General features: G+C 42.5%; 1 protein-coding gene across 3 annotated transcripts in view; it reads right to left on the bottom strand.

Moving 5' to 3' along the window:
- Positions 1–5,687: 5,687 nt before the first annotated feature.
- LOC115213918 (exosome complex component RRP45) overlaps positions 5,688–25,000 on the bottom strand; it is a 79,432-nt gene continuing 60,119 nt past the window's right edge. The window contains exons 8-14 of one of the 3 annotated variants that reach the window (XM_029782903.2): positions 20,934–21,066; positions 18,190–18,278; positions 17,510–17,665; positions 16,170–16,197; positions 14,880–15,033; positions 12,182–12,266; positions 5,688–5,902 (exon numbers count right to left, since the gene is read on the bottom strand). In XM_029782903.2, the coding sequence (XP_029638763.1) occupies positions 5,824–5,902; positions 12,182–12,266; positions 14,880–15,033; positions 16,170–16,197; positions 17,510–17,665; positions 18,190–18,278; positions 20,934–21,066 (724 nt within the window). In that variant the 3' untranslated portion in view covers positions 5,688–5,823. Of the gene's footprint in view, positions 5,903–12,181; positions 12,267–14,879; positions 15,034–16,169; positions 16,204–17,509; positions 17,666–18,189; positions 18,279–20,933; positions 21,067–25,000 lie in introns of all 3 variants that reach the window. The other 2 variants (XM_029782901.2, XM_029782902.2) reach the window with 2 other exon arrangements.

Raw genomic sequence — 25,000 nt, 5'->3', positions numbered from 1 at the left:
CATCTATTTTGATTTGTTTTGATTTGATTTGATTTGATTTTGATTTTGATTTTGATTTTCACTTCCCTCAACAGGTCTTCACAAGTGTCACAAGAAGGAAGGTATGCACAGGTGGACTGACTACGTCCCAGGTAGGGACCACGGGTTATGGCCTGACTCGTCTTGCCGGTCTTCGGATGGTGTTTTTATGTGCCACCGACACAGGTGCCAGATGAGGCTGGCGAACGGCCACGATCGGATGGTTTTTGTTACGTGCCCACAGCACGGAGGCCAGTCGATGCGGTACTGGCTACGGCCACGTTCGGATGGTTTCTTGTGTGCCACCACCGGCACTGGTACCACAAAGATACAAATTCCATTGATGTTCATCTATTTTGATTTGTTTTGATTTGATTTTCACTTGCCTCAACAGGTCTTCACAAGTGTCACAAGAAAGAAGGTATGCACAGGTGGACTGACTACGTCCCAGGTAGGGGCTACGGGTTATGGCCTGACTCTTCTTGCCGGGTCTTCTCAAGCACAGCATATTTCCAAAGGACTCGGTCACTAGTCATTTCCTTGGTGAGGACTAAATTTCAAAGGTCGTGCTTCACCACTTCATCCCAGGTCTTCCTGGGTCTACTTCTTCCACAGGTTCCCTCAACTGCTAGGGTGTAGCACTTTTGCACACAACTATCTTCAGCCATTCTCGTCACATGACCATACCAGCGCAGCCGTCTCTCTTGCACACCACAACTGACGCTTCTTAGGTTCAACTTTTCTCTCAAGGTACTTACACTCTGACGATTATGAACACTGACATTACACATCCATCGGAGCATACTGGCTTCATTTCTTGCGAGCTTACGCATATCCTCAGCAGTCACGGCCCATGTTTCACTACCATGTAGCATGGCTGTACGTATACATGCATCATAGTCTGCCTTTTACTCTGAGCGAGAGGCCTTTTGTCACCAGCAGGAGTAAGAGCTCTCTAAACTTTGCCCAGGCTATACTTACTCTAGCAGTTACACTTTCAGCACACCCACCCCCGCTACTGACTTGGTCTCCTAGGTAGCGGAAGCTATCAACTACTTCTAGTTTGTCTCCCTGGAACGTGGTAGAAGTTGGTCTCTGCACATTTCCAGTGTTTATTGCTCCTGAGCATCTGCCACAGACAAAAACTATTTTCCTAGTTAGCCTTCCTTTGACATTGCTGCACCTCTTATGTGTCCATAGCTTACACTTGGTGCACCTTATAGAGTTTTCTACCTACACCTTTTTACAGATCGAGCAGGGCCATCTACCTGAAGTCGTTTGTGATTGGTCCACCTTCCTACTTATTAGGACTTTGGTTTTGGCTAGGTTGATTCTAAGGCCCTTCGATTCTAATCCTTGTTTCCACACCTGAAACTTCTCCTCCAGTTCTGATAGTGACTCAGCAATTAGAGCAAGGTCATCAGCATAGAGGAGCTCCCAGGGGCATCCTGTCTTGAATTCCTCCGTTATTGCCTGGAGGACTATGATAAATAGGAGGGGACTGAGGACTGAACCTTGGTGGACCCCAACCTCTACCCGGAATTCTTCACTGTATTCGTTGCCAACCCTCACCTTACTAGCAGCGTCTCTGTACATGGCTCGCACAGCTCTCACTAACCATTCATCTATCCCTAGTTTCCTCATTGACCACCAGATAAGGGATCGGGGGACCCTGTCAAAGGCTTTCTCCAAGTCAACAAAAGCTAGGTACAAGGGCTTATCTTTGGCTAGGTATTTCTCCTGCAGCTGTCTTACCAGGAAAATAGCAGCAGTAGTACTTTTCCCTGGCACGAACCCAAACTGCATCTGATCTAAGCTAACTCTCTCTCTAATTTGTTGGGCTATAACCCTCTCCGTTACCTTCATTACCTGATCAAGCAGCTTGATACCCCTGTAGTTATTTGTATCTAGGGCGTCACCTTTAACTTGGTAGTAGTTAACTATTATGCTGCTACACCAGTCATTGGGAATGACTCCTTCGTGTATCACCTGGCTAACTATACGGGTGACTAGGCTATAGCCAGCACTACCAGATATTTTGAGCATCTCTGCAGTAATTCCTGATGGGCCTGGGGCTTTCCCTGTTTTCATGCTTCTAATTGCCTTATCTACTAAGGAACTCTCAACTCGGATTGCTGGTCCCTCTGTTGGGTCAACATTCGGCAGACTCTCTTTATCCCATTCATTTTCCTCATTCAGCAACCTTTCATAGTGGCGTCTCCAAACCTCTCTCTTTGCATCCTCATTTAGCGCAAGTGAGCCGTCATCCTTGCGAACACATTTCTCTCCTACCACGTCACGATTCTCTCTCACACACTGTCTTGCGACACGAAATACCTCAAGTCTTTCATCTTCACAGCGCAGGACATTGGCAAATTTTTTCTTATCTGCTTCCCCTCTGGCTAAATACACCTGCCTCCTAGCCTCCCTTCTTGCAGTCTGATACACTTCCCTGCTACCACAGTTCTTCCAGTGCTTCCAAGCCTGTTTCTTTTGTCTAATAGCCCTGTCAACAGTATTGTTCCACCACCACGTTATTTTGGGTCTTGTGGGGACTTTGCACCAGCCACAGATCTGGTCTGTGGCTTTCAGCAGGTTGTCCCTTAGAAGCGCCCAGTTATCTTCTACCTCATGTGTAGCTATACCCCCTTCTATTTCGTCGAAGGCTTCAAGTAACATGTCTCTAAATCTCTGTCCATTTGCAGGGTCTTTAAGCTTCCAGATCCTTCTTCTCCATTTTGGTCGTCTTCTAGTCGTCCTCTTAGTCCTGATTCTAAAGTCACTGACTACCAGTCTATGTTGTGGAGTACACTCTTCGCCTGGGAAGGTTTTGGCATTTATAAGCAGCCATCTTTCCCTTTTTCTGGTAAGGATGTAGTCGATTTGGCTAGTATGCTGGCCCGAACGGTAGGTGACCAAGTGGCTTGTCGGTTTCCTGAAGTTAGTGTTGCAAACCATAAGACTATTCGCATCACAGAACTCCAGCAGCCTGGTTCCCTCCTCATTGCGAGAACCATAACCATAGCCTCCATGAACGCCATAGAAGCCCTCAGCATATCGTCCAACATGTCCATTGAAGTCACCACCCACAAAGAGAAGGTCCCTGTCGTTCGTCAGTGAGGTGGTCTGCAGTAGGGTGTCATAGAAACAGTCTTTCTGTCCATCGGGTAGCCCTGGCTGAGGGGCATGGGCCGATATAATAGTTGTTGAACTATGATGGAGCACTAAACTAATCTTCAGTATTCTGTCACATACTCTGACTACCTCGATTACCTTACCTACCCATTTTTCGGCAATAAGAATACCTACTCCCCCGACCCCTTCAGTATTCCCAGCCCAGAAAATCTTGTACCTCTGTCCTTTACCTGTGAGGAACCTAGCAGAACCTCCTCTCCACCTCACCTCTTGAACACAGCATATATCCACACACCTTCGTTCAAGCAATTCAACGATCTCGCCAGATCTGCCTTTCAGTGTGCCAACGTTGTGGGTGCCAATCCTGAGGGAGTGGGAGGCATTGGACCTAGTAGCATCATGAACCTGAAAAGAAAACCCGCGTATGGCAGAATTAATAAACAGACAATTAAACCTAAGTTCAAACCGCGTACGTTACCAATATATCTTGCAATGAATGACCACTACCATTTATGGAAGGAGGAGCAAGTGGCGTAGACAACAGGGATGCGAAGTGTACATGGGAGACAACAAGGATGACAAAATTTTGGACTTCCTGTAGCAATGGGGGCAGTGTAAAACTTAAAGTGTACATCAGAGACAGCGATGAGAAAATTTTTAGGCTTCCTGTAACGGTGGACGGGGTGGGAGGGCGGGCGAACCCCGCGAAAGTCGGCCGCCATTGAGGCCCCTGTATGGAGAAACTTAAATATCTATTCTATATTTAGCGAGACACGAGGCCGAACCGATGGTCAACGATAACTAATGAATTATACATAATATGCAATACGAGGCGAGGCTGAAAATAATAATAAACAAATTGACGACCAGGGATCAAAGGGATAATACTAATACTAATACTAATAATAATAATAATAATAAACAGCTTAACCACTAGAGATCAGACAAATTGCATGAGAATATTACTGGTACAGATACGGGATGAATTAGATTAAAAAAGGTTTTCTTATCTTGGAAACATTTCGTTTTCGGCCTGACTCGGCAGAAGGGATTTGAAATCAATATATACACTAACAGCTAAGCCCGGTTTCACCTGGTTGGTTTTGATGATGTGGCTGTAAAACCTGCTCTGTGTAAGCATTTGACTTGTTTGGGTACGCTTACATTGAAAAACAATTTTAGAATGACTTTCTTCTGTCAAAACGCTGAAAACATCATCATCATCATCATTTAACGTCCGCTTTCCATGCTAGCATGGGTTGGACGGTTCAACTGGGGTCTGGGGAGCCCGAAGGCTGCACCAGGCCAGTCAGATCTGGCAGTGTTTCTACAGCTGGATGCCCTTCCTAACGCCAACCACTCCGAGAGTGTAGTGGGTGATTTTATGTGCCACCGACACAGGTGCCAGACGAGGCTGGCGAACGGCCACGCTCGGATGGTGTTTTTTATGTGCCACCGACACAGGTGCCAGACGAGGCTGGCAGACGGCCACGCTCGGATGGTGTTTTTATGTGCCACCGACACAGGTGCCAGATGAGGCTGGCGAACGGCCACGATCGGATGGTGTTTGTTACGTGCCCACAGACCAACAAAAAAAAAAAACCAACCAAGATTCAACCACATCAAGAAATAAACCCAAATACTAAGCGAACAAAGATGAACCATTCCACTTCCATTGTGTGCACACACACACACACACATATTCACATACCCCCATTTTACATACACACATATATTCACACAGAGTTGAAACACTGTTTGATTTATATTTTCAGTGTACAATTTTCATCATTCCATTACCAAGTATGACATCACCCCTTCCTTTCTCATTCATAAACACAAGAGTATTATTATAGTAGATATATATATATATAGTTAATCCAAACAAGAAAGCACAAAAAAACACAACAACGCGAGGACGTGGAACAAATATAGTATTATTGGACGCTCAGGAAAGAAGGAGAGTTTAACGTTTCGAGCGGAGCTCTTCGTCAGAAACATAGAAGGAAAGATCCAGAGCAGGGAAGACAAAGGAAAAAAAATCGCCAACGGTACACACGAGGTCACATTAGATAAGTAGATTATATATATATAGTATTATTATAGTAGATTATATATATAAAAATGAGGGGATGTTGAAAACTTCCTGGCTTTGGGTAAAAGATTAATTATGGTTTTATCCAACATATTCCTCTTTCAGATTCATACACTTATTGCAACAGTCCTTAAGTTCTTCAAAGCCCTGTAACAGAACTCGGATGGTTGGGCCTCCAACCATGCCTTTCACAATACCCTTCAAGACAGGAACGTTTCAGTACCTCCTCGTATGTCTGACCATGGAAAAATATTAACTTGCTTAGAAACAGATGAAGGTTCATGACAGGAAGAGCATCCAGCTGTAAAAGAATTTGTCACGACAAATTCCATGTGACCCAGGCAAGCATAGAAAAGTGAACATTAAAACAACAATGAAGATGAAGATGACATCAAACCATTATAGGTAGTGAGTAAAAGAAAGAAAGAAAACACTAAGCAATGTTAATCAACAGAAATGGTTTATTTACAAATGACAGTGAACATTAAAAATGTAACTTCCAGTGTAGTGCACTGGATGAGGTCTTGTCTCTATTATTATTGTTGTTGTTATTCTTGTTGTTCCCCTGCTTCTTCTCACTGACTGCATTTTTTCTTCTTCAAAGCCATGAGTAATTCTCTGAGAGTTAGTTTCTGGCCACCAGCTTCATCACCGCTATTGAAATAAATATGAATAATAGTAATTACAAATGTGGTAGTAGTAGTAATAAGAACGATAATTATAATTTCAAATGTTTGGCACAAGGCCAGTAATTTGAAGGGAGGTGCTAAGTCAGTTTCACCGACCCCCTGTCTCCAACTGGTACTTATTTTATCAATCCCAAAAGGATGAAAGGTAAAGTTGATCTCAGTGGAATTTCAACTCAGAATGTAAAGATGGACAAAATGCTGCTAGGCATTTTTGCCTGGCATGGTAACGGCTCTGCCAGCTTGCCACCTTAATAACAGTAGTAGTAGTAGTAGTAGTAGTAGTAGTAGTAGTAGTAGTAGTAGTAAGTAGTAGTAGTAGTAGTAGTAGTAGTAGTAGTAGTAGTAGTGGTGGTGTTGGTAGTAGTAGTAGTAGTAGTAGTAGTAGGAGGAGGAGGATTTTTGCCTTCCCCTTAAAAGTAATGAACAAAAAAAGGGAAGGCAAAAATCCTCTGGGACCTTGATTTCCAGACAAACAAAGTGTCAGAGCACTGAAGGCCAGATATAGTAACCTTTAGGAGGGACAGACAAGAGTGCAGTGCCAGGAGATCAACATATCATCATGAAAGAAAGAGAAAAAGTTGATAAATATGGAGACATGAGAATTGAGATCGCTAAGATGTGGCAGCTATGAGAGTCGAACATAAAGGTTATCCCTATTGTCATAGGAGCATTGGGTTCAATACCACCCAATTTGAAAAAAACATCTGAAAACCTTAGAAATACTCTACAATCTAGATGTATGCAAAAGTTGGTACTGCTTGGAACTGCACGCATATTGCGCAAAGTACCGTCTGTCTGAGGTCCTTGTAACTTGACAAACAGTACAAACCCCCAGTAGACACAATATCTTCAATCAACAACCTCACAGTATTGTATACTGTGCGGCGTCTATAATAATAATAATTGTTGTTGTTGTTGTTGTTGTGACCCCCTTCGGTCATGAATGAGCATGGGATTGCACCTAGAAAGTTACCCTCCTAGGCACAAGTCCGGGCAAGGTTGTTTATAGAAGATCAGCAGTCGCCCATGCATACCAGCCTCCCCTCTCCATGCCACTGATGTTATCCAAGGGAAAGGCAAAGGCTGATACAGCTTGGCACCAGTGACGTTGCGGTTCATTTATTAATGTGCAAGTGGCTGAGCACACCACAGACACGTGTACCCTTAACGTAGTTCTCAGGGAGAATCAGCATGACACAAAGTGTGATAAGGCTGGCTCTTTGAAATATAGGTACAACAGAAACAGGAAGAAAGAGTGAGAGAACGTTGTGGTGAGAGAGTACAGCAGGGTTCGCCACCACCCCCTGCTGGAGCCTCGTGGAGCTTTAGGTGTTTTCGCTCAATAAAGACTCACAATGCCCAGTCTGGGAATCGAAACCATGATCCTACGACCACGAGTCCGCTGCCCTAACCACTGGGCCATTGTGCCTCCACAATCATCATCATCATCATCATCATCATCATTTAACGTCCGCTTTCCATGCTAGCATGGGTTGGACGGTTCAACTGGGGTCTGGGGAGCCCGAAAGCTGCACCAGTCCAGTCAGATCTGGCAGTGTTTCTACAGCTGGATGCCCTTCCTACCCAACCACTCCGAGAGTGTAGTGGGTGATTTTATGTGCCACCGACACAGGTGCCAGACGAGGCTGACAGACGGCCACGCTCGGATGTGTGTTTTTTATGTGCCACCGACACAGGTGCCAGACGAGGCGGCAGACGGCAGACGGCCACGCTCGGATGGTGTTTTTAGTGCCACCGACACAGGTGCCTGACGAGGCTGGCAGACGGCCACGCTCGGATGGTGTTTTTATGTGCACCGACACAGGTGCCAGACGAGGCTGGCAGACGGCCACGCTCGGATGGTGTTTTTATGTGCCACCGACACAGGTGCCAGATGAGGCTGGCAAACGGCCACGATCGGATGGTGCTTGTTACGTGCCCACAGCACGGAGGCCAGTCGATGCGGTACTGGCTACGGCCAGTCGGATGGTTTTTATGTGCCACGTGCCACCGGCACTGGTACCACAAGATACAAATTCCATGATGTTCATATTTTGATTTGTTTGATTTGATTTGATTTTCACTTGCCTCAACAGGTCTTCACAAGTGTCACAAGAAGGAAGGTATGCACAGGTGGACTGACTACGTCCCAGGTAGGGGCCATGGGTATGGCCTGACTAGTCTTGCGGGTCTTCGGATGGTGTTTTTATGTGCCACCGACACAGGTGCTAGATGAGGCTGGCGAACGGCCACGATAGGATGGTGTTTGTCATGTGCCCACCGCACTGACTACGGCACTGATGGATTTCTTGTGTGCCACAGGCACAGGCACTGGTACCACAAGATACAAATTCCATTGATGTTCATCTATTTGTCTATTTTGATTTGATTTGATTTGATTTTCACTTGCCTCAACGGTCTTCACAAGTGTCACAAGAAGGAAGGAAGGTATGCACAGGTGGACTGACTAGTCTTGCCGGGTCTTCGGAAGGTGTTTTTATGTGCCACCGACACAGGTGCCAGATGAGGCTGGCGAACGGCCATGATCGGATGGTGTTTGTTACGTGCCCACAGCACGGAGGCCGGTCGATGCGGAACTGGCTACGGCCACGTTCGGATGGTTCTCATGTGTGCCACCGGCACTGGTATCACAAAGTGTGTGCCACCGGCACTGAATCTTTTCTACTATAGGCACAAGGCCTGAAATTTGGGGAGAGGGGACTAATCAATTACATCGACCCCAGTACTTGACTGATACTTAATTTATCGACCCAGAAAAGATGAAAGGCAAAGTCAAGCTCAGCGGAATTTGAACTCAGAACATAAAGATGGACAAAATGTTGCTAAGCATTTTGCCCAGCGAGCTAATGATTCTGCCAGCTTGCTGTCTTACTACTAATAATAATAATAATCCTTTTTACTGGAAGCACAAGGCCTCAAATTTGGGGGAAGGGACTAAGTCAATTACATCAGCCCCAGTGCATAACTGGTACTCATTTTATATCGATCCCGACAGGAAGAAAGGCAAACTCAACCTCGGCTGAATTTGAACTCAGAATGTAACGACAGACAAGATACTGCTAAGCATTTCTCCCGGTGTGCTAACGATTCTGCCAGCTCACTGCCATAATCATCATCATCATCGTTTAACGTTCGCTTTCCATGCTAGCATGGGTTGGACGGTTCAACTGGGGTTCGGGAAGCCAGAAGGCTGCACCAGGCCCAGTCTGATCTGGCAGTGTTTCTACAGCTGGATGCCCTTCCTAACGCCAACCACTCCGTGAGAGTAGTGGGTGCTTTTTACGTGCCACCGGCACAGGTGCCAGACGAAGCTGGCAAACGGCCACGATCGGATGGTGCTTTTTACGTGCCACCGGCACAGAGGCCAGACGAAGCTGGCAAACGGCCACGATCGGATGGTGCTTTTTACGTGCCACCGGCACAGAGGCCAGTCAGAGCGGCGCTGGCTACGGCCACGTTCAGATGGTTCTCTTAATAATAATAATAATAATATTGATAATAGTTTCAAATTTTGGCAGAGGGGATTATTCAATGACATTAATACCAGTACTTAGTGGATGCAGTGCTATTACTGAAGTTACTGTGCTGTGAGATTGAACCAGGAACCAAGCGGTTACAAACCAAACTTCTTAATCTCCACAGCTATGCCTATATATACACACACACGTGTGTGTGCACATATACATTTCGCCCAACCTCCCCCTTAAAAAAAAAAAGGGTGTAACTGAAAACCCCTTGCACCCACTACTACTCAGTTTTTTTCCATAATAAAGCTTATAGTGAAATAGTATGGTACCCTGGCAGGTATACACGGTAGTGAGTGAGAGTGCATAGGGACAGGGAGGGACTTGCCTCTATAGTGGGAAGGGATGACCTATAAGCAGATGGTGGCTGACTGTCGGTGGTGGTGTTGGTGATGGGGCACCCTGACATTTAGTCTGTACTAGGTCACCACACCCTCCCTCTGTACTTTATCACAACCACCACCACAGTGATAACAGGGTACTACTACCACCACCACCACCACCACCATCACCCCATTGCCAAACCAATGAGGTGGCCTCTAGATGATTACTCGACCTGTTAAAATAAACAGCCAAATTTCCATCAAATCACTCTATCACCCTTAGATAAGGGACACGTCAAATAATGTGGTCCTAAGTCACCTTCACGAAGGAGGAGGTGGGGAAACAACATGGATGGTTACAAATAGAACACTTTAGATCATAGACCTCCTCATCAGAACTGACCAAGGGCTAAACACCAACGGTGACAACATCAATGCTACTTTTTCACCAGCACCATCATCATCATCATAACCAATGCCAAAACTATAACCAGTCACCAATACACCAACCCACCCACAGTGCTACACCAGTAGTCCCAACACCAAACTATTAAACGACCTTCCCCCCACCGCACTCCGATCTGAGATCTCCCCCTCCCCTCAACAGGAAAACCGAGGAAGTACTTTGTGGTAACTAAGTATGTTTGTTAGTAACTTGAAAACCAGTTCTGCAAGCTCCCCCACCACCACCACCACCACCGTTCTCCCCTCTCTCAGTCACCCCCACCACCTTCCTCCATCTTTTATTTACCCAATATGTGCACACATGCACACACACATATATATATATAAGAACGACACATACATATCATTAACACATACTCAAACAAATACACACACATTTACATGTATGTGAGGATACATACATACATACATATATATATATATGCATATATTTACATATACACATCTCCACATACACAAAATCTCTGTACACACACACACACACATTCATTCTCTCTCTACATTACCACATCAATGTCATCACGGCGAACCATCATCATCACTATCTGTCTAGATTCATACTTATGTGAGTGTGTGTGTAACTCACACACTACTTAATTAAAGCATGCACAATCTCCCAAATATAAATACATATACACACACACTCTCACACACTGATAAAGATACATACACACAGAATTCACACACACACACAAATACACACAGAATTCACACAACATACACTCAAGGGGCTAAAATATTCTCAGGAAAGGAAACAAATAAGAAAAAGGATTGGAGACAGACAAGACAAACAGAGAGAGGAGGGGAGGGAATAAAGATTTAACATAAATAGAAGAAAGTATGGGGAGTGAGTTGAGAAGGGCCTGTTGCAGGGAGAAGAAATATCTTTATATAAGAGATTCCTTCCTTTTGGGGCTACTTTTTTTTTTAGTCATTATTGCTTTGCTTTCTAACCCTTTGGCATTCATATTATTTTGTCAAAAGTAATGCTGATTTATTCACACTGTTTTGAATTAATCCATGGACTCTCATGTAACTTCGATATTTTGATGAGGAAACTTAAGTTTTAGAACGATATTGTAGGGTTGCTAAGAGAGGCCAAATCTGACCAATTTGAACATAAAACAGACAGGATATTTTGACCAGCTATGGCTTATTTAAATGCTAATGGATTAAGGGATGAGAAGAAGTGTGTGTGTGTGTATGTGTTTTTTTAAGTTTGCATGTAGGAAGTGCTGTCTACTTCCTTCTTTCTACTGTTCTCTTGGCCTTCCTATTTTCAACAGAACCTATTTGTTGGAGAGGAAAAACACAAGGGTTACTGCGAGAGGCCAGACCTCACCAGTTTGAACATAAAACACGTAGAATATGTTGGCCAGAAAGGGCTGGTTTAAATGTTAAAGGATTAATGGATGAGAAGAGTCGTGTGTGTGTGTGTTTTGAAATTTGTATGTAGGAAGCCTTGCCTCCTTCCTTCCACTTGGCCCTCCCATTTTCAAAGGGAACTTACTTGTTGGAGAGGAAAAAACCCATAGATGATATAGCAAGAAGTGAGGGAGGAGGGGTCACACAGTCACATCCTTAATCCTTAATCTTTTTTTTACTTGTTTCATTCACTGGACCGTAGCCATACTGGAGTTTACATAAGGGTTTCGCTGAACAAATCTACTCTATACATGCATATAAACATACATTTATATGTTTATATATAAACTGATACTCCAGCATGGCCACAGACTTAGGGCTGAAACATGTAAAAGAAAAAAAGAATATACATTTATAAATACATATATTTAAACATGCATACATACACAATACACACACACATAGAGGGAGGAGATAGAGGGGGGAGAGAGACAGACAGACAGAAATAATGTTGACCAAGAGAAAGAATCATAAACATTATTGTACCTAGATTCATCTTTCTGTGCAAAATCTGGAGTCTTTTGTATGACCTTCACATCATCTTCACTGTCATCATCAATATTTATGATATCTGAAAAAAAAATAAATAAAATGAAAATAAATTTTAAAAATTACAAAGTGGTTGTTATTGCATTGTATCATGGTCCCTTTTATTTTATCCATGATTATTACTGAATATCCCAAATTTGATCAATATGGCCAAAAACTTATTTACAAAAAGGTTTGAAAATCCAGATGTGTTTGTAGCAAGGGCAGATAACGGTATTGATGCTTTGTGTGAAGACTGCTGTTCAAGAGAAAAAAATAATGATCAACCACAGACATTTGAAATAAGCCAATGGGGAAGCCTCTAAATGAACAGGGTGGAATCTCTCAACCTGTTGGAAATAGCAGTCAAATTCTTTAAAATCAACTACTGCCTTTGTAAGAAAGGAAGGCTACATGGGTTCTAGCTCAGCAAAAAGGCAGAATGGAGATTGCTGGAACGTATTTCATTACAGATCAGTTCAAACATTGACTAAACTAGGTTAAAAAAAAAAATATTTGTAGACATATTTTTTCTCTCATCAGTCAGGTAGACTGAGGTAAACAGAATGAAGGACATCATCCAGGAATACTACACAATGACAGCAATAAGATTTGAACTCATGTCTAAGACATATATATTTCTTCATTGAGCTAACGAAGAAGTATCTAAATGCTCACCAGACCTGCTGGAATTAGTAGCCGAATGTCACTCATTCACACTACATTATATCTAAAAAAAAACAAAAAAACAAGGACACACTGGATAATGTGTGCTCACTACCCTATACATGAAAAAAAAACAGGATTGTCAGGCCAAAACAGCTCTGATTATTGGTCTACAGGATTAAGACTGACCTAGGGTTGTACAATAACAAATCTTAAATTTCTTACTATCCCGCAATCTCATCCATTCATATTATGGTTTAGTTCCCACCCATATATATTTATATTAAAATACACATCAATGTGTTACCTTGCCCAGCACAAAAACATTCTAAGTTTTCCAGAAGTATGGAGCACACGAACACTGATTTTGACCAAAAAAAAAAATAAGCAAGGGCAACTACTCCAATATTTACTTACATAAGTTATCTCCCTTTACAAAAAACGTAAAACTTTCTGTACTTAATAATGTACGTTACCATCCTTATATGTATGTTCCTATCAAGCAGGCATGTTGCCTGCATGCATATACGCAGAGATGGTATAGGGGGTCCGTCCGTAATAAGGGGAAGATAACGCAATGAATAGAACCTTGGAGAGGCGACCGACAGATAGGTAGTTCGCGTTCTGCTAGAGATATATACAGCAGTTTTCGTCTGTAAACGACACTTAAGGATCAGAGTTCATCCTACTAGTTGTACATATATAACACAAGGCGATTGATGACTATCAGATGTAACTCATCCCAGTAACTGGTGGTAGCACTGTGGACTTGACGAGGGGTTCACTGACATGCAGGACAACATCCAGTTCCTTTCACACAGTGGGTGGGAGGAAAGCTATTTGTGTCTGATTCCGGAGGAAACAATTTTGTCTCTTGTTCAATTAACATGACAGAAATCAATGCTGTGTCCCCTCATTGGGTCCCTGCCCAAGATTTCGGTAAAATAGTTAACTTTAGCAGAGAGCAAATGTGCTGAGCTGGTGGAATATACGAAATTATTGAGGAAAATACCAACTAATTGTAAATGCATTCCACAGGATGTCTCTCATACAATTAATGCAACAGAGATAAATGCTGTCTCCTCTCATTTGGTCCTTGCCTGCGCTTTGGGTAAAATGGCTAAGTTCAGCAGGGAGCATATACGCTAAGCTGATGGAGTATATGAGATTATTGAGAAAGATACCAACTAATTGTAAATACATATCACAGAATGATTGATGACTATCATATCTAACTCATCCCTGTGAGCAAGCAATGGTAGCACTATGGACTTGACAAGTGGTCCACTGACATACAGGACTGCGTCCAGCTCCTTCCACACAGTGATGTCCAGCTCCTTCCACACAGTGAGGGGGTGGGTGAAAGCTATTTATGTCTGATTCAGGAGGAAACAATTTATGTCTCTCGTCCGATTAATGTGACAGAGATAAACACTAATTCTCCTCATTGGGTTCTTGCCCAAGGTTTGGCTAAAATGGTTAACTTCAGCAGGGAACTAATGTACTGAGCAAGGTATCTCATCCAATGCTCTACTATACTTGTGGCAGTGGTAGAGTTCATGGCAATGGCAAGAATTTTTTATTGTAACCTAGGCTACATATTTCTCGGGATACAAAATCAGGCCAGTTTCTGTACATGGCTGGTGGCACTCAGTTGGTTACAGCAACAAAGATTCCAGGGGATGGGACTGGTTGATTACATCGACCCCAGTGTTTCACTGGTACTTAATTTATCAACCCCGAAAGGATGAAAGACAAAGTCGACCTTGGCAGAATTTGAACTCAGAATGGAGTACGGGCAAAATACCACTGAGCATTTCGCCCAGTGTGCTAACAGTTCTGCCAGCTCGCCGCCTTTCTCCACCACCATTACCACCACCCTACCGGCACAACTACTACCAAATTAGCAGGCTTGGTACATTTATCACCATCCATAGATTTAATGGATTATAGCTGCATTTGGGGGTTCATAACAACAATAACACTTTACCTGATTCTGCTGGTGGAAGAGTTGACTTTGGTTTTGCTGGACGAGGAGGAACGGCAACAGCTGGGTGGGGAGGACTGAGCTCCATCACTTCTGAGTTGTCATCACTACTTGAAATATCAGAACTGTTTCTTCCCAGTTTGGCAGTTCCAGCACCCTGAAACAAATACCATATTGATACATTATGTACACACTCACTCACTCACACACACACATATATATGCAAACATGCACAGACATACACCCGCATACATACACACATATATATATATATATATATATATTTTTACCTTGTAAGAATTTAGAAATTTCAAGAGAATTAAAGTAAATCATATTTTTTTCTTGGTAGAATTCAAAGTATTGGGTTGTCCGGAAAGTTTGTGCCGATTTTTAAAGGAAAGAAAAAGGTCAATAAATACTTGCCATTACATTTTTAATCAACCAAATATGAACCATTTTGTTGCACAATGCATCTCCATCTTTCCTTTAACTTGAAAATACCCTCTTCCCAGAATTGAGGTGGTTTCATGGCAAAGAATTCATCAAGATATCTTTTTATGCCATCCAAAGAATTGAAATTTTTGCCATTAAGACTATTCTGCAGAGACCTGAATTAAGTGGAAATCCGAAGGATATCTGGTGAATATGGAGGATGGGGTAACACATCCCAGCCAAGCTGCAGCAATTTTCGTTTGGTTCCCAAAGCATCAAGTGCCGAAAATGAACTTTCTTATCTTCCATTTTAAAGGGTTACAGAATTAACACAGGTTTTAGGAACATAAATCTTCTTCCACGAAAAGATAGCTTAAACTGTGCTCTAAATGGAGGTGTAGTCAAATCCTATTTTATAGACTCAACTATGTTCTAAAATAAGTCAAAAGGTAAGCTACTATAAATCGGCATGAACTTTCCGGACAACCCAATAGATAAAGCTATAGATAGAAAGAAGTCAAATGATGCCTGTGGAACATGAACCAACATTTCCTGTGAATATGAGGGGTGTGCTAACCATTACACCAAAGCAAACCTTCATATTTTCTACATCCATTTTAGAATCTTAGTGTAACACTAAGATACGAATTATACATACAGACTGTTTAAAATTCATGAGATGGATGTTGTATGGAAGCATTTTCCATCAACCCCAAATCACTCACAAGGCTTAGAACAAACTTAGGCTATATTCTTCTCTCTCTCTCTCTCTCTCTCTCTCTCTCTCACACACACACACACACACACAATGGCTTAACTTCATTCTTTCCATAGAATTCTTAATTTAGCAATATGACTTACCCACAGCCTAATGGATTCACTGGAATCACTGCTGCTGATCAGTTAAGGAAATCAATTATAGAAGAAAAAAAAACAAAAACAAAACAAAGAAATAACAACAAAATCTAGCTCAAAACAATCCTGCTAAATTAACCATTTTGACAGCAACTTGCCTATGACCCTCCCCACGAATTCTATGATATAAATTCTATTTCTAAGAAATCTAACTTGAAACATTCCATAAAAATTCCCTGTGTAATTTATGTTCCAGACACTAACTTAATAATGACATAATTATTAATTAAATTCTTCACAATTTAACCATTATACCAATACATTAGAGACTGTCCCTGGTTCAATGATATTCTATCAAAATTCCTTGTTAATATGTGTTCCAAAATGTTCCAAACACCAACTTAATAATGACAAAGTTATTTCAACAAATTCTTTGGCTGTGTGGTCTTAAGGAGTTTGCTTCCTGACCACATGGTTCTGGATTCAGTCCCACTGCGCAGCACCTTGGACAAGCGCCTTCTACTATAACCTCGGGTCATCCAAAGCTTTGTGAGTGGATTCGGTAGGCAGAAACTGAAAGAAAGGCAGCGAGCTGGCAGAACCACACCGGGTGAAATGCTTAGCAGTATTTCGTCTGCCGCTACGTTGTGAGTTCAAATTCGACTGAGGTCAACTTTGCCTTTCATCCTTTCAGAGTTGATTAAATGAGTACCAGTTACGCACTGGGGTTGATATAATCGACTTAATCCATTTGTCTATCTTTGTTTGTCCCCTCTGTGTTTAGCCCCTTGTGGATAGTAAAGAAATAAGAAACTGAAAGAAACACATCGTGTGTGTGTGAGACCATCACTTGACAACCAGTGTTGGCTTGTTTACATCTCCATAACTTTGTGGTTCAGCAAAAGAGATCGAGAGAATAAGTACCAGACTCAAAAACATAAGGATTGGGGTTGATGCATTCAACTAAAAATTCTTCAAAGTGGTGCCCCAGCATGGCCACAGTCTAATGACTAAAAATTATTTTCAAAATTAATTGAAACCAAGACATCGGACTACGCAGACACATAAACACATACACACACAAAAGAGGACATCTGCCAGATGGATTCCCTTTGACCACAAGTTTGCTTGACCAGAGCTGGTCTGGGCATAACCAACAGTAACAACAACAATTAAGAATACATTGGATTATGTATTCTTAGATAAGCAAAAAGACAGGATGGTCACAGTTAGATTGCCTTTGATCATAGAACTGCTCAAATCCAAGCTGCATTCACCCCCACCTGCCACGACACCCGATAATAAACAACAACAATAATAACAACAAATGTGCTCTGTAAAGATACGATTCACTGCTGGAATCATCAGAGATGTTTTCTGCTAATAAATTCACTTCGGAAGACTTCAAATTCTCCATGTTCACTTCAGCAAGGTTTTTCTTCATGGCTGTAATCTTCTGAGGTTCCATAGATTCTGCAAATCCAAACTTGGCACCAGTAGCTCTGCAAGCAAAATTTTAATAACAAAAATATTAAATCCTTAAAAAATACTTTTATTCTCAAGGAATTTCAAATTGATTTTTTTTTCTCAGTTTACTTTAATTTTTTTTTTTTAGAATATTTTTTTTAGAAATCTTTTATTATATTACGGAGATGTACTTGCATAGCAAGTGACCTGATCTGAGATCGAGTGCTGGAAAGAAAATTGCAGCGTGGAAGGTGTTTATAAGCCATTTAAGAAACACACAAAAACCGTTAGATTCACTTCAACATTTAAATTTAATTTGTCGAAATATTTTCGTTGCTTTGAGACCACGACCTGTTCACTGACAAAATTCCGTGCAGCACGGAATTAAATTCAAAAGTTGAAGTGAATCTAACGGTTTTTGTGTGTTTCTTAAATGGCTTATAAACATCTTCCACGCTGCAATTGTCTTTTATTATAATTATATTTAAAAACAGTATAAATATCAAGAATTATAACTCTAGCCGAACATAAAAGATTGGTGTAGAGTTATCGCCCTTACCTAGCCTGCTTATCGTTTTCCAAAGCCTTCTGAATCAGCTCTGTTATTTCTGTAACTTTGACCACGGCTATATTGGAACAGCGGAGAATCTGGAAAGATACGGTTTACACATAATAAATACCTTTACTGGATGAAAACACAGCGGTTAGAATAGATGTTTTCTGACACTACCGTCTTTCTAACATTATTAATACATATCAATACTTGCTCTTATACAGTGTGGAGGATTGAATCCAGCGTATAGGTTGATTAAAGCCTTGACGATGAGAAATGAAAGAAACCCGTCCTGTGTGTGTATATACACTACGTCACACACACACACATTTATTTAGATAGACTCAAAGAAACCATGACAAATACACTCACATGTGAAATACATAAACACACAGTGATACACACGGATCAGCCATCTAGCTAAAACCTGCAATGACCAGATGTATGCCACTCTGGTGACCTCTTGAACGCTTAGCGTGATCAAGCCTGGCAATTCCGAACCAGCTTCGGGAAGGGAGACAATTCTGGGCACCATTTTACCTTTTATCGTTAAGGAAGATACATCACTTCATGTTGTTCTAATCTATTCAGCTGAATACGGTTGTGTATATCTGTGTGTGTGTGTGTGTGTATGTGTATATATATATATATATAATATATACCACTTCCGTACCAGTGGCACGTAAAAAGCACCATTCGAGTGTGATCATTACCAGTGTTGCCTTACTGGCACTTGTATCGGTGACACATGAAAAAATCATTCGAGTGAGGGTGTTGCCAGTGCTGCTGGACTGGCTCCTGTGCAGGTGGCATGTAAAAAACACCATTTGAGCGGGGCCGGTGGCACGTAAAACCACCCACTACACTCTCGGAGTGGTGGCGTTAGGAAGGGCATCCAGCTGTAGAAACTCTGCCAGATCAGACTGGAGCCTGGTGCAGCCATCTGGTTCACCAGTTCTCAGTCAAATCGCCCAACCCATGCTAGCATGGAAAGCGGACGTTAAACAATGATGATGATGATGATACCATATCCAACCTAATACCTTCAACTGTGGTAAACGACCTAAGAAATGATCTGAAGATGACAATTTACTAAAAAGCACAAAGAATATCAATTGATATGCATGTATATGTGTGAAGAATGAGTATAAAGTCCTCCAACTGCCATAAAAATTGAGATCTGAGACATCATCTCCATTTTCACATGATTACACAGGCTCTTAAAGCAATTTGCAAAAGCATGGTACACACTACCAGGTAATAGTCACAAAGCTAGTAATAGCTAAGCTCCACCTGGTTAGCCTTTTTTTCTGGTCTTTGTATTTAATATTTTAAGAATAGCTCAACTGCTAGGTTTTTTTTCTTTTCATGTAGATGGCACAGGTGTAGCTGAGTGGTAAGTTTGTTTCCCAACTACATGAGTCTGAGTTCAATCCCAATGCATGGCACCTTGGGCAAGTGTCTTCTACTTTAGCCTCAGGCCATCCAAAGTCCAAACTCTTGTGAGTGGATTTGGTAGATGGAAACTGGAAGGAAACCATATATATATATATATATATATATACACTACAATAATACTCTTGTGTTTTTCTCCGTCACAACACATGAATGAGAAAGGAAGGGGTGATGACAAACTTGTGGGAAGATAGAAGTTCTATACTGAAAAAAAAATCAAACACCATTTCAACTCTGTGTGAGTATATGTGTGTGTATGTAAAAGGGAGTCATGTGAATGTTTGTGTGTGTGTGTGTGCAGTGGAAGTGGGATGGTGAACATGCAATGCTGAAAAGAAAAATCAAACAGTGTTTCAACTCTGTGAGTATATGTGTGTATGTGTGTGCATGTACAAGGGAAGTATGTGAATGTTTGTATCTGTGATTATTATGTCCCTTATTTTGTACCTTATTTATACATAAAATACTATAATTAGCTGTCATTTTTGACAGCAAGGAGTCAGCTAGTCTATATCATAATCATCAACATTTAATGTCCACTTTCCATGCAGGCCTAAATAGGATGATTTGACAGGGAACCAGCAAGCTGCAGGGCTGCACTGAGCTCCAATGTCATCTTTGGCAAGGTTTCTATGGCTGGATGCCCTTCTTCATGCCACCCACTTTACAGAGTGTACTGCATGCTTTCTTTCTTGTGCTACCAGAACTAGTGAGTTTTGCCATGGAACTTGCAAGAGAGAAAAGAACCCCCTTCTCTCTCTCCTTCTCTCTCTGCCTTTGTCTCTTTCTCCTTGTCATGACATTGCGTGATAGTTGTTAACAAGCATCACTGACACACAAGCAGTGTCCCTCATTTCCAATCTTCCATCAACACATGTTTGGCCATGGGAAACTATTACCTAACTCAGAAACAGGTGAGGGTTGATGACAGGAAGGGCGTCCAACTGTAGAAAAATCTGCTTCAAATAAACTCCATGTGATCCATGCAAACCATGGAAAAGTGGACATTAAAACGATGATGATGGCAACTCTGTGCAATTCATTTTCTTTAATACTTATGCCGGTGGCACGTAAAAAGCACCCACTACACTCTCGGAGTGGTTGGTGTTAGGAAGGGCATCCAGCTGTAGAAACTCTGCTAAATCAAGATTGGAGCCTGGTGCAACCATCTGGTTCGCCAGCCCTCAGTCAAAATCGTCCAACCCATGCTAGCATGGAAAGCGGACGTTAAACGATGATGATGATGATGATGTACAGAACAAGGCTTGAACCTGGTACCTCCAAGTCCCACTTACCTGTTCATGCATCAACAGCATGTCACCTGCCATCTGTAGAGTACAAATCTCTCGGTATTTATTCATTCCAATCACCATTTTACCATCCATCACTTTCTCTTCCTTCTCTGTTGGATCGACCAGTACGTATTTGCTGCAGGGTCAAATAGAAACAGAGACCATTCAATAACTGTGTGTTTCATGTGGTGCGTGTGTGTGAGTGATGAGTGCGTGGTGTATTTGTGAGTGTTGTGGCATGATGTTGTGTGTGTGTGTGTGTGTGTGTATGCATATATGACATTTTGTGTGTGTATACATGAGGTAGTAAGCACATGTCAGATGTAGTGTGTGTGTGTGTATGCATATGTAACATTTTGAGTGTGTATGTATAATGTAATATATATGCATGTGTGTGTATACATGATGTAGTATGTATGTGTCAGAGATGTAGTAGTGCGTGTGTGTGTATGTATACATGACATTTTGTGTGAGTATGCATGATATAATATATATATGTGTGCATATACATGTGTGGAGGCACAATGGCCCAGTGGTTAGGGCAGCGGACTTGCAGTCGGAGGATCGCGGTTTCAATTCCCAGACCGGCAGGGGGTGGTGGCAACCCCTGTTTACTCTTTCGCCACAACTTTCTCTCACTCTGGGGGGAACACATACGCCACAGAAACCGGGAAACCGGGCCCATGAGCCTGGATAGGCTTGAAAAGGGCGATGTTTATCGTTTTTTATATACATGTAGTGTGTATGTGTCAGAGATGTAGTGTGTGTGCATATACATGACGTAGTATGTATATGTTAGAGATGCAGTAGTGTGTGTGTGTGTAAGCATACATGACATTTTGTATATACGTATGATGTAATATAAGTGTGTGTATACATGATGTAGTATGTATGTGTGTGAGGTGTAGTGTGTGTGTGTTGTGTATGTGCAGACAGACAGACAGATAGATACATAGATAGATAGACAAATAGATAAACAGCTAGACTGACAGGCAGGGAGGCAGATGGATGGATGGACAGACTGAAAAACAGACAGATAGACGACCAACCATGCATCCCACACAACAGGGATAATGATGGGTTAAGAGGACTCTTTAGTTTTGCTAATGACATGACAACCTCTCTGATGCTGGTGCCATGATAAATTACACTCTGTAAAGTGGTTGGTGACAGGTAGGGTATCCAGCCACTGCCACAATGTAACGAATGAGTGAAAGCATCTGTAGTCCAGAGTGGTCTTGGAGGACAGTAACTCAAACTATGAACTGACTCAGGCTTCGAGAACCCATGCGGTGATGACTTTGGACGCTGGCGTTGGTAAAGTAGTGGAAGTGGTGGTAGCAGTGACTGTGGCGATGGTGCAGCTGGTTGTGGTAGTGGTAGTTGTTATGGTGTTGGATGAAGAAAATGATGAGCCTGTGGTGGTAGCAGTGTTGATTGTGGTGGCGGTGATAGTGCTACTGGTGGCAGCAATAATAACAATGATGTTGATGATGCTGATGGTGCTGGTTGTAGTTGTGGTGACGGTGGAGATGGTGAGGTGGTGGTGGTGAAGGTAGTGGTGATAGTAGCAATAGTGGTGTGGTGGTAATAGTGGTGGTGGTGTGTTAAGAATAAGGGTGGGGTACAGTTGATGATAGTAGTAATAGTGGAAACAGTATTAGTAATGACGGAGCTGGTGGTGGTGGTGATAGTAGTAATGTGGTGCCAGTGGAAGTGACAGTGCTGGTATGGTGGTGTGGTTGTGTTGATGAAGTGGTGATGGTAGCAGAGAGGATATGGTGATAGTAGTGATGTTGATGGTGGTGGTGGTGGTGGTGGTGGTGATGATGATGGTGACAGTGGTGGTGATGATGATGGTGGTGTTGGTGATGATGGTGACAGTGGTGGTGATGATGATGATGCTGGTGGTGACAATGGTGACAGTGGTGGTGGTGATGTTGATGAGGTGGTGTTGGTAATGATGATGGTGACAGTGGTGGTGATGATGATGGTGACTGTTGTGGTGGTGCTTTTGATGAGATGGTGATAGTGATGATGACGGTGACAGTGGTGGTGGTGATGATGATGATGATGGTGAAGATGGTGACGGTAGTGGTGGTGATGCTGATGAGGTGGTGGTGATGATGATGTTGATGGTTGTGATGATGATGACGGTGGTAGTGGAGATGTTGACGATGGTGTTGATGAGGTGGTGGTGGTGGTGGTTATGATGATGGTGGCATGGTGGTGTTGATGAGGTGGTAATGATGGTAGTAGAGGAACCAGTGAAGCAGTGGTGATAACAGAAGCAGCAGCGGTGGTGGTGGCGATGGCAGTGGAGACAGCGAAACCGTGGTATTAATGCTAGTAGCGGTGGTGGTACCACTGCTGCTGCTGGTGTAAATAGCATCAAAGGTTTGACATTCTATTTGAAGTAACCGACAAAGAAGAAGCTGGCGGAGAGAGGGACGGAGGGAGGGCGCGACCGTTTTGGGAGTTTCCTGCACTTAGTGTAATCCAGGTTGAAGTTTGAATAACAAATTCTGGAAAATGAATTAGCAATTCTGTAACTTGGCACTGAATGTTGTTGTTGTTGTTGTACTTATTGGAGACGGTAGAGGGAGGGGGACCGTGCTGTTGCCTGGTCATATGATGGAGTGGGGGTGGTAATAGGAAATTGTCCTGAAGGGAGAGAAGGCATATGTACATCTAGTCTTTTGCACACACACACACACACACAATATATATATATATATATATAAAACTGTGTGTGTATGTATCAATGTGCATGTGTATTAGTGTATGCATGTGTGTATGTATGTATGTCTTTATATTAGTATGTGTGCATCTAATGAAGAAATGTCCTGAGAAGAGAGGAGATATATGTATGTGAATGTTTATATATGTTTGTGTCAATGCATGTGTGTGTGTGTGTGCATGTCTATGTGTGCATACGTGTTTGTATATGTGTGTTTTTGTGGGTATCTCAGTATAAGAGAGTGTGTATGTGTGTGTGTGTGTGTGTGTGTGTGTGTTAGTGTGTGTGTATGTGTCAGTGTTCTGTATAGGTATTTAATGTGACTGTATTAGGTGAGAAGTGGGGGGGTGACGGTGGAGGGAATAAGGAAGAGTGAGGGACGTTAGGGCTGGCGGAAAGGGGTTACACTCATGACGAGCGTAAGTGAAGGGTTACTTAAAGAACACCGGAGTAGAACAGTTCATAGACATTAAGTACATATACATAATGTACTGATGTAACACACACACACACACACACATGCATGCACACACATACTCACACAAGTATATAAATATCCTTGCATTCAGATATACATTCATAGATGAATATACGGTATGCACAAATGTATACACATGTATATAAGCATATACGCATTCATAAGTATACACATACACATGAAGCACATTTATACACAGGCACATATATATTATATATATACACACTGCTATATATATATAGTCTTTTGCTATAGCCCCGCGCCGACCAATGCCTTGTGAGTGGATTTGGTAGACGGAAACTGAAAGAAGTCTGTCGTATATAATGTATATATATATCATCATCATCATCGTTTAACGTCCGTTCTCCATGCTAGCATGGGTTGGACGGTTCGACCGGGGATCTGGAAAGCCAGAAGCTGCACCAGGCTCCATTCTTATCTGGCAGTGTTTCTACAGCTGGATGCCCTTCCTAACGCCAACCACTCCGTGAGTTAGTGGGTGCTTTTCACGTGCCACCTGCACAGGTGCCAGGCGAGGCTGGCAACGGCCACGGTCGGATTGGGTATTTTATGTGCCACCTGCACGGAAGCCAAACCAAACGAGGGTGCTGGCAATCGGCCATGAGTCGGATAGTGCTTTTACCGTACCACCAGACCAGGGATCCTGGCTGGTTCAATTTGATTTCGCTTGCCCAACAACTTTCGCAAGCAAGGGGGTTGGCATGGGTGCCTGTCGTACGGTCAGATTGGTGTATTTTACGTGCCACCAGCACGGAAGCCAGTGGAGGCGGCGCTGGCATCGGCCACGAGTCGGATAGTGCTTTTTACGTACCACCAGACCAGGGATCCTGG

The sequence above is a fragment of the Octopus sinensis genome, linkage group LG7 (assembly GCF_006345805.1).
Source record: "Octopus sinensis linkage group LG7, ASM634580v1, whole genome shotgun sequence".
Classification (NCBI taxonomy): Eukaryota; Metazoa; Mollusca; class Cephalopoda; order Octopoda; family Octopodidae; genus Octopus; species Octopus sinensis.
The sequence above is the reverse complement of the archived record's forward strand: the minus strand, read 5'-3'. Positions and strand labels throughout refer to the sequence as shown.